This window comes from Halyomorpha halys, unplaced genomic scaffold (assembly GCF_000696795.3).
Source record: "Halyomorpha halys isolate HHAL.00 unplaced genomic scaffold, Hhal_1.1 Scaffold952.1, whole genome shotgun sequence".
In the NCBI taxonomy this organism is placed as follows: Eukaryota; Metazoa; Arthropoda; class Insecta; order Hemiptera; family Pentatomidae; genus Halyomorpha; species Halyomorpha halys.
This window is the reverse complement of record NW_027109235.1, coordinates 191,416-203,005: the sequence shown is the minus strand read 5'-3', so window position 1 is coordinate 203,005 and position 11,590 is coordinate 191,416. Positions and strand designations below refer to the sequence as shown.

The following is an 11,590-nucleotide window of genomic DNA, read 5'->3' as shown; positions in this document are numbered from 1 at the left end:
AGAAAACTGAGAATATTACAACAATAAGATACAATAAGGTAATTTAAGCTAAGATAAATATTATGTAAAAATAAAGTGATAAGAAATTACATATAAATAAAAGGAAGGAAGACATAAAATAGTATCAGTATAAAATAAACTTGAATAAACAATGATAAGAATAAAAAATAAGTAACAATGGCCAGAGTAAAATTTTTTTAAAAATACGTAAAATATACAGTTAAAAAAGTACTGGAGATGTACATAAAACAAAAACAATACGGGGGAAAAAAAAAAAAGTAGAGATCAAATAAACGTCTTGAAAGAATAAAAATAATAATAATGAATTAAATGAAAATAAATGAGCAAAGAAACAAGTCAAGACCACCTACCTGTTCAACGTGAACAGTTGAACAGAAGGCAAAAATGAAGCGGAAGCATGGAGGAGTGGGGAGGAGGTGGCCAGCCATTTAACGGCTATATATAGATCCTAGTCAACAACAATTTCCCTCAGAAAATTATTAACAAACTACTTGATTCTTACATTAACCGTGTTACTCCAATGCCTCTTGGTCCCAACTCTTCTCAACCCACTCCACCCCTTTTTCGGTACAGGTCCCTTCCATATATCCCCATTCTTCCTGATAATATTCAAAAATCCTTAAGATCCACTATTCCCACCCTACGTCTTGGTTTTAAGTCCCACAACAATATTTCCTATCTTTTTTCCGAATTGAAAGATCCTATTCCTTTCTTACACCGTTCCAATGTAGTTTACCAGATACCTTGTTCTACTCCATGTTGCAATTCCTTCTATATCGGCGAAACTAAAAACCATCTTAAGAACTGCATTTCTGAGCACAAAACTTCTATCAACTCCTGTAATCCACTTGCTTCTAAATTATCAGAACACGCCTGAAACCTGAATCATAATTTTAATTTCGACAATCCTTTCATTCTTGCCACTGTCCCCAACCATAAAAAACGTCTTATCTCGGAGTCCATTTACTTAAATTTAACAGAGAATTCCGTCAATGATAAAGTTGATGAAGACTGCAACTCCCTTACATACCGACACATTTTGAACACAATAAAACCCTCATAATACTTATTTTCTTTTTGTTCTGCATTTCAGAAGCCCACTTTCTTGTCATATCTTTTATTCTTGTTTCTCTAAATTCTCACCCCATATTTAATTATTTTTATATTAACTATCCTTCCTTTTTCATTTATATTCATGTATCTTAATTTTAATTTATATTCATGTATTACCTACTTAAGTGTACTTATATTAATTACTTCATTATTAATTTTCTAATATATATTTACGTATCTCTGTATCCCCACTCATTTGGTATATTGTCTTTCTTAATCACTTACATGTATTGTATCCCATTATTTTAACTTTATTTCTTCTGTTTTTCTATCCATGACAATATTTTTATTTATTTATTTTTTAAAATATTTTTTATTATTTTTTTATTTTTTTTATTTTATAATTTTGTAAATATTTCTTCTCCCCCTCTATTATGTATATTATCGTTTATTGTACACCTAATTTTAGTAATTTTTACATCATTTACTTTAAAATTATTTTCGTTATACTACCATCCCCACTCCTCCCAATACAAATAGTTAACTCTGACTTTGACTTCCGTCAAAACAGGTATGAATTCAGTCTCATTCATTTTCATTTGATTTTATTCTTTTCCCTTTTCATCTCTTAATTTGTACTTTCTTTGATATTTCTTCTCTTATTTTATCTTTTATCTTTCTGTTACTATTACCGTTTTCATTTATTGTTTATAACCTTTAATTTTTCTTATTAAATTTTACGTTTCACTGTATACCCCTGTTATTTTCCACTGTTTTTTTTTTTTTCTTTGTAACTATGTCAAGTAGTTTGTATCTTTTTTAGCCCTGACGAAGCCCTGCAACCTGGGGCAAAATGTTGGCTCAAATAAAAATAGTACCGCCATTTACTGTTTGAGTTTTATTTTACCTCACCTGGACCATATTCCATTCAAAATTGTATATACTGTTACGATTATATAGAATGTAACAAAAATAAGAAATTGAAGGGAATTTGTTGCTCGAGTTATCGAAATTTGAAAAGAATAGTCAATAAAGATTGAGTTATAAAAAATTAAAAAAAGAGGAGATATAAATAGAGAAAATTCTATAAGTGCTATCATTGAAGTGTTGAAAAAAATGAAAATAAATTTAAATAAAATGTCTTCTATCCAAAAAAATAAAATGAAAACAATATTGTGGTGACTTGGATACCGAGTTCAACTGAAGACGTTTAAGTTGTTGGTCTTCCTTATGGTGACTGCTGGGTAGCCATCATACTGTATGCATCTGACTCTATCGCCACTGAACCAGACATACTTTATTTTCGCCCTTTTCTGCTTCTGCCTGGCTAACCAGTAGAGGTGCTTGTTGACGGGCGTCATTGCTTTGCTCACATATACCCGGTGGGCGTCGTTTTCATCCCATAGTTCATAGTGTGAAACTAACTGGAATTAATCAGTGTTGCCAATAATGAAAGCACATGACATGTGGAATGTGTTCTGAAATTATATCGAAACTTTGCTGAGTAATGCTTGGGGAATTAGCATCAGGAACGTTGTTTGTGGTAGTGTGAGATAGTTTTATTTTAAAGAAAAATAATTATGTACCAGCTTATCATGTAAAATTGTTTGATTTTTGAGAATAAACCTAAAATCTTTAGGAAATAAATTAAAACTTCTTCATATTATTTTCTAATGGGCTACAGTACTCAAAGGCAGTTGGCTATATTGCCTATGTGGTTTATCTGGTACTGATTATCTTTTTAGTTTCCTTTTGTAAAACCCTTTATTATCCCCCTATTCATTTGCCTTTATCTTAATATGGATTACTTTGATACAAAAACTTCTTAAGTGTTAATTATTTGCTTTATTGTTGATTATTAATAAAATCAATTGTAATTAAAAAAAAAATCTAAAGTATTTAAACTGTATTTGATCTTAAAGCTACCAGATATTTTTAAATTTTTTCAGGTTGTAGTTCCAAAAGCAAAGGGTGAAATTTTAGGGGTTGTCATAGTTGAATCTGGTTGGGGTTCTATGCTTCCTACTGTTGTGATTGCTAATCTTGCTCCTGCAGGTGCAGCTGCCAGATGTGGTCAACTTAACATTGGCGACCAAATAATTGCTATTAATGGTGTGAGTCTAGTTGGCTTACCATTATCAACTTGCCAAAATTACATTAAGGTAAATAAATGTTTATTTTTTGTTTATTTCATCCTTTTTTTATAGTTATTGTTATAAATTATTTCTCAGCTCTCCATCCTCTCCTCTTCACTTTTGGAGATAATGAACTGAGGAAAGAGATAATTTTCTTTATGTGTACACATGGACAAAAAATTGAAACAGATCATAGTTCAAACTAATACACACATCAATTTAGTCTGACCTGTTGTGTTTGGAGTGGCTAAGTGTAGTTCAATGAAATGCCATTAATGTATGCTGTGGGCAGCCCCCTCTACCTGCTGCCACATCTTTAGCTACCCAGTCTCTTGCCTTCCCACTTTAAGGCCACTCCTTAATGAAGAGGTGTCTCTGATTCATTCATTTTTCCCAGATTACAATTGAAGGAAGATGTTGATATACCTCTCTAAAACATATCCTCCTCAACATTTCAGGAAAGTGAATATACTAACTTGGTATTTTGAAGCTGGCTCACGAATTCCTCCCAGATGTCGGAAAAAGGGTAAAAAATTAATGGGTTGAAACAGATCACTGGATGGTGCAGCTTCTTACAGGGCATGGAAACATCAATTCAAAGTTACACTTCTTCAAAAAAAGGGATGATTACTGTAGCTGCGGAGCCATGGAAGATGTAAAACATATAATATTTGATTGCCCTATGTACACTTGTGCAGACTGGCTTTAGCAGGTGAGGGAGAGGGAGAGGGAGGGAGGGATGGAGGGAGAGAGGGGGGAGAGAGAGAGAGGGAGAGAGAGAGAGAGAGAGAGAGATTCAAAGAAGAGGTATTGGCAGCATAAAGCAGCTAAGTAGAGAGAATTCCTTTAAAAAATCAAACTCTACTGAAAATGGTTAGCATTGCTCTTAAATAGAAATGCTTCTATTTCTTGTAAAATTGCCAACCACTTGAAAATTTACAGAGCTTTTGAAAAACAATATATTAAAAAAATGCTTTTATGAGGTTAAAAGCATCTGTGATGTCACATAAAATAAATGTTAATAATGTGAAAATAATTGGAAATGGCATTGAATATAATAGTGAAAAATTGATGAACTTTCAGAAGGGAAGAGATAAGAAGTGCCCATTGATAAAGTCATTGAATGTTGCTGATGACAACATTAACAATTTGTCTAGAATCTTATTTAAATCGTCAGAAGTTTCATTATTTCATGAAGAGACTACATAAATGAATCTGTCATGCCTGACCATGTTCGATTTTCAAGAAAAATAAGATGGTTAATTTTATTTGAATTCAAGTATATGACCAAAATCAAAATAATCTATAGCTAAGAAGATATAAATTGGGCAAGAAGTCCTATTCCAAAGAATATCCTGTCATTGACAACAAAGAAATGGTTGCTGAAATAAGTAAGATTCATAACTATGTGTTTCAATCAATCAGAAAGAATAGGCACAGGCTTAATCGCTATGAAGAGACTGAATTTTTTAGCAAAAAAAAAGAATCATTATCCAAACAACAATTATTATAGAGAAAACAAAACATTGGCCAACTGAAAAACTGGTGTCAGTAACTTCTCAACAATCTCTATCCTGATTCGAAATATTATCACAATGATCAACTCAATTAAAATAAATTTTCAACATTGACTTAAGTTTTTCCCTTCTAAAAACTTAACAGTGTTGACTCCAGAAAGGACAAAAATTATGAATTCTGCATATGAGTTTTTGGATTGTAATGACAGGAATGTAGAAACAGTATGCTGGTAATTTTCTCTTATAGACTAAAGGAAGTTTCCAATTTCTATGAAACAAGCAAGCTTAATATAGAGAAAACATTTAATTGAATCTTCCGAGAACTCTTTTTTAAACAAAAAACTAAAATAAAAGCTTTGATTTCCTCACTGGCTAGATGTAGAGTAAATTTAAATAATCTTATTGTTTTTAATCTTATGTTATGTTGTATTTTGTGATGTTACAGTTATTTTTAAGTTTCTGAGGGCTGAGGATGCATGATCATTTTACTTTATTTTTGCATTATCTTATATTTTACATTTTCTTTCCCAATATAATGTTGTTTTGTTTCTTCAACATTAAAATAAGTATTTAAAACTTTTTCACATTGTGACAGGCTTTTCAATTTTTTTATTTAGTCAATAAAACAACTTTTTTTATTTTAGCATTTTTTTTTAGTTCATATTTTTGATTAGATATATTTACTCAAAGCTTAAAATTATGAAGACTTAAAATCTATTAGACTGTAAAATGCCTTCAGTATTTTAAAATAATTTTAATTAAGATGAATGATCATTATCGTACATATATATAATACGGTAGTATTGATCCCTTTTCCGGCTCTCAGGAGCAATGAATTTTGACCAATGAGGTATCAAAAAAAGGAAAATTTTATGGAGAAGTCACTAATCTCAATTTCGATTCTTAAATTTTAACCAAAACTTTGATAAAAGTTGTTAAAAATGTGAGAGGTTTCAAAACTTCAATAGTAGTAAGTAATTTGACGGATTGAGATGGTACAGATCGGATTTTAAAGATTTTGGTGCAGACATCAATATTCAAATATGTTTCTATAGAATATATTTTGAGCCCTGTGTTTTAAAGCCCAAAAAGGAACTGTTTTTGAGATAGCACACGGATTAGGCATAGATCTCACCTCATTATAAGATTATATTTCACAGTACAATGGTTGCCATTGGATATTTTTCACATATTGTTTCCTAACCCTATAACACCTATGCCTAACCTTAAAACACTGCAAAATATGCATACTGCTCAATGAAAAAGAGAATTAGATTGATGCTGCTCTTTTGCATTGACTCAGTAGTGTTTCAAGTACACTTTAATACTCCCTAGTCGATACTGGGTTAATCTTAGCTTAATTGAGTTACCATTTCACCGCCATACATAGGGTCTTTTTTTGTTGAAGTTTGGCCATTAATTATTGAATGAAATGATATAAACTTCACTAAGTAACTTACTACAGTACTGCCTCCAAAAAATATTGTGAAATTTAATTTTTAGATTTTCTTGATAATTTTATTAGAATAGCAACCAATAGGGTAAATAAAGTGTTTAGATATTTATTATGATTTGTCTGTTGGATGTGACGATTGAGCAAATGGCTCAGGTGATATTTATTGTTGTTGGCTCAAATTATTCAATTAGATACCATGTATGTTTTGGAACAAATCAAGCTCAAGGTCCTGAGAATGATTGTATCAATTGTGTTCAGTCTGTGTTCAATCATCACAGTATGGGTTTAACCAAAATATGCAGTGATTGATATTTATAAAGACTGGTTGTTATTTTATGTTCTTCTCTCTCCCTCTCATTCTGCCCTTGTTCCCCCACTTTAGTGTAGTGTAGATTATTCACTCATCTCGAGTTTGTTGCACATGAGCAAAAATGATGCGGCTCTGTAGACAGTGTTCACTCTTCTGTTGTACAGGCCTAGATAGCTACCAAAGCCTATTGCTTCATTTGTTTGTCACTAGATGGCAGCACCTTGACATCTTGTTCAAAATGTTTGAGGAGATTTTCCTCAAACAGTCTGTCCATTTGTGCTTTCATAGCAATATGTTTAGAGATTTAACAAATTTTCAGGTGTTACAGCTTAAATTACATAGTGATATTCCAAGAATATTTAGAACACTTTGTGCTCAAAGTATTCTATGAAATATGTTTAGTCTGTCCATTTCTGAATAAATGATTTTGATCAATAGGCTTCCACCTAAAATTCATAACCCGCCTAAAAAATCCATTCATGTATGGCCTAACTATGAGATCTCTGCAAGTTAAATTCAGGGTTAATGTAAGCTTTTTTTTTTTATTCCCCCTCCCTTGCCATTTTTGCCATACGGGGTGCGGAAGCAGTGGGGTAGTGCGCGCTGGGATTGCGCATGCCACTGCTCCCAAAGATCTTCATCCGTTCGGTAGGGCCTCCTGCAGTTACCAGGCTGGTCCAGCCCTCCTGGTCTCAGTCTGGGTCAGCTTCATCTTCTTCTGGTGGCTCGCCGATGTTGGGCGGTCAAGTCCTTCCCATTGTGAAATGTGTTGGGCCCACCACCTCCTTACATCCGTAAATGAACTCCCTGAAGAAGGGGTAATTCTCTTCTTCCAACAACCAGGGAAAGTCTGACTCGGCGAGGGCGAAAATCCCAGTCTTTCTCAACAGCCTGCCTCGGTGTCCTTCCATGGCGGAGCAATCCACTATTACGTGTTCTGCTGTTTCAGGAACTCCGCACGTGGGGCACCGGGGGTCGATGTTCTTTCCAAAGCTCTGCAGCTTTCCCTGAAACCCCCCATGTCCTGTTAGGATCTGTGAGACCCAATAGTCTGGGATGACCCATTTAGCCTTCAGTCTAGAAAGGACAGTAGGGAAGAAGGGACTTTTCTCAAAGTAGCGCCCTTCTGGCTTGCTACCCACCGTCCATTCCACTTCTGTATTGAGTCCTCCCGCAGTATTTTCTTCCACAAGTTTGGAGTCTTGCCGATCCTCTCTCGGAGCTCATCCGGTAGCGCTTCTAGTCTCTGCCTCTTTACTTCATATTTAAGGACATCCTCCCTGAGGATGAGGTCCAGGGGCATCGCTGCGGCCAGCACCTGCACTGCCTCATGTGACACCGTTCTGTATGTCTTCGTGACCCTCAGCAGAGCCAATCTCTGTATGGTGGCCAGTCTTCTCTTCTGTGTCTATGTGAGGTTTCGGCTCCAGGCAGGGGATGCGTACCTCAGAATACCCAAGATCACACCTTTATATATGGTCATTATTGCAGGGTACCTGAGGCCCCAAAATCCACCCCCTGTCCTACTTAATCCATTGAGTGACAGTGTCACCCAGTCCTTTAGATACACTAGGTGAGAAGTGGGATCGAATCTTCTTCTTATCTTCACACCAAGATATGTCACCTTCTCACCTGGTCTAACCCTCTCTCCTTGGATATCCAGGGTGATAGGATGAGCTCTGCCCGTGGAGCCTCTTATGAGTATGGCCTGAGTCTTGGCTGCTGCCATACTCAATTTCCTCCTCACGCACCACTCCTACGAGACTGGCACACCTCTCCGCTTCTGTCTTTAGTCTGGATCTGCTGTACTTGGCCACGATGACTGCCAGGTCATCGACGTAGGCCGTGGCAAGGGACCCCTAGTCCTCTAGTTCCCCCAGCAACTCATCGAATACCAGCTTCCACTGAGCTGGTCCTAGGACCGAACCCTGGGGACATCCTCTTTCGATTTTTCTCTCGACCTCGTAGTAGTTACCCCTGATCCTGACACTCCTGTTATTGAGGTAACTACCAATGAGGGAGTATAGATTACTGTACACAGGGCAACCAAACGCTGTCGAAGGCGGAAGAGATGTCAAACATGATCAATAAGACATATTTTTCCGCCCTCTCCTCCACGTCCCTACACACTCTCAGCAGCGCATCCGTAGTTCCCCTGCCACGGGTCGAGCCAAACTGCTGTGGATGACTTGCAGTACTTAGGACTGGTCTAAGGCTGTTGACGATCATGTGCTCCAGAACCTTACTAGCTACTGGGAGGAGGCATATTGGTGATAGGATTTAGGCGTTTCTTTATCCTTACCACCTCCCTTGTAGAGCAGTGTCAAGTCTGCAATCCTCCACTTGTTTGGAAAGTACCCCTTATCCAAACACTCGTTAAATATATCCAACAACTCTTCCTCAATATAAGGGGCACTGTTCTTGAGGATTGCAGCATCTATGCTATCTAGTCCTTGAGCCCTCCCGATCCTTTGTCTGTCCACGGCAAGACAAAGGTCCCACATATCCCATGGTGGGCATAGGTCGGTACCTGGTGGGTATAACGTGGTGCGTCTAACCATTCCATCATCTGGACTATCCTGGGACGGATAGGGTTAATGTAATTAAATTCAGGGTTAATGTAAGCTTTATGTGTTGCTGAATCTTGACTGTAAAACTAAAGTGATATTTACCAGTGTTGTAATGTAATTACTTATGACATATTATTGTAAAGTATGCAGCTTTACCAATTGTGTGCTGAATAGACTTTCTTTATTATATTATATTTTTTATACAAATGAGCATGATATCACTTATATTGTGCACCAACGTCTATCATCGTGTGTCTTTGAAATGTGTGGACTGTTGGCAGGGGAGTAGAAAACCATTTGTTCTTTTTAGGAAATCCTGATTTTACTTGTGAATTATAAAAAGATCGCTCTTTGCAGTGAGGTTGTTATTCTGATCTATACTGTAACTTCTATACTTGATACTGTTTCCATTGACATCCTCCACTATCCTTTCTGGTACCATTCTTTTCAGAATGATAACCCTTGAAACAATCGCAAAAAATTGAAATCAACATCAAATTTTATTTTTACACACTTCTAGGATAGGATTTAACTTAATACTTCCAGCGTTCCTACTGAACTATATGTTGATTACTCCTTTGTCCTAAAGAAACCATATCAGTCATGATATGATACTGAAAGTTTATCTTGTTTCCTTAATTACCAGTTATAAATGCTTATTTATTCTCTGTATTCGGTGACCCACTATAATTTTTTTATATATGTATATATAGTTGACCGTAAAAATTGATATATAAGAAGATGGTCAGGGTTACGGTCAAAAGAGAAACAAAAATAGTTTACAATTATTTATTTTCCGACGTTTCACCCCACTTTGCAGGGCTTCATCAGGGCTAAAAAGATACAAAAACAAAACAAAAAAAAAAAATGAGAATATCACTACAATAAGGTAATTTAAGCTAGGATAAATATTATGTAAAAATAAAGTGATAAGAAATTACATATAAATAAAAGGAAGGAAGACATAAAATAGTATCAGTATAGAATAAACTTGAATAAACAATTATAAGAATAAAAATAAGTAACAATGGCAAGAGTAAATTTTTTTTTAAAAAAAACGTAAAATATACAGTTAAAAAAGTACAGGAGATGTACATAAAAAAAAAACAAAACGGGAAAGAAAAAAAAAAAAGAAGAAAGTAGAGATTAAATAAACGTCTTGAAAGAATAATTATAAATAAAAAAAAATAATAATGATATTAAAATGATAATAAATGAGCAAAGAACAAGTCAGGACAACCTACCTGTTCAAAGCGAACAGTTAAACAGAAGGCAACAATGAAGCGGAAGCGTGGAGGAGTGGGGAGGAGGTAGCCAGCCGTTTAACGGCTATATTTCTATTTCAAATACGTCGCGTTTACATACAGGAAGTAGTCATAAAGATATGACGAAAAATGAAAAATGATAAGAGAAAGATACAGAAATATGATAATAATAGTAACTATACTAATTTTTAATTTAGGAATAACTAAGTAAAATTAGAATGACACATATTGTTACTAATAATACGAGATTATACTGAAGAAAATATAGTAGGGTAGTTAATACAATATAGGATATAATAACAATGATTGCAAAAGAAGTAACTAATAATAAGTAAAAGTAAGTAAAGAGATGTATTAACAAAAAAAAAAATTACTAAGAAATAAGTAAGAAAAATAATTAAACAATGATAACAACTGTAGTATTTATATATTATGAAAATAATCATTTATCTACACTGATAATAGTAATAGTAAAGATAACAGGAGTAACATGAATAATATAAAGTGAAATAAGGTAATTTAAAATCGGAAGTGAAAGTTTACAAAATAAAATAAAAATATATATAAAAGTACAAGGTGAGATGTAAAAAGGAGTACATAAAAAGATTAAAAATAAGTAATGAAGTATAGAAATAAGTGAAAAAATGTGATGGAATGTTAACCATATAGTTGATGATAATTATAAGTGAAATAAGTTAATAGAAACATGTGAAATAAAAGTTTACAAAAAACAAAACAAAGTAAATGTGAAATTTAATAAAACATAGATGAATAAATATAAGTAAATGCAACGATGGATAATATAAGTGATAAAGAGATAACAAACAGGTGAAAAAACAAAGTTGTTCTGAAAGTTTGGAAGCGGCTGAGTTGTGGGAAGTTATAGATAATTTATGTTGAGAGATACGTGATCTGAGGTGGTTCTTAGTTTCAACTATATATGAAGAATTACAGTTGGGGGAGGAGCAAGGAATCCGGTATACAATGTTAGAGCGGTAATGGAGTGGAATAGGATGCTTGGTATAAGTAAAAAAGTAAGATAGTTGATTTTGAGATTTGAGTCCAAGACGTAGTGAAGGGATTTGAGAGAGAAATACTTTATTTATTTATCTATGCTGCTTAAATACATTAGGTTGCTATCTCACACAGCATACTTATCAATCCGTAATCGGACATATATACATTACACATACATGGTATAATGATAAAAAAAGAAAAAGAGATACAATAATAGGATATAATAAACAATTTTTTTCACCCCTA

At 34.2% G+C, this 11,590-nt stretch overlaps 1 protein-coding gene across 3 annotated transcripts in view; it reads left to right on the top strand.

Moving 5' to 3' along the window:
- The window catches only part of LOC106687370 (amyloid-beta A4 precursor protein-binding family A member 3), a gene marked incomplete at its 5' end in the record, with an annotated part of 137,931 nt that overhangs the window by 83,627 nt on the left and 42,714 nt on the right, over positions 1 to 11,590 (top strand). For all 3 annotated transcript variants that reach the window (XM_067047441.1, XM_067047443.1, XM_067047442.1), the window contains 1 exon segment: positions 3,024 to 3,236. In XM_067047441.1, the coding sequence (XP_066903542.1) occupies positions 3,024 to 3,236 (213 nt within the window).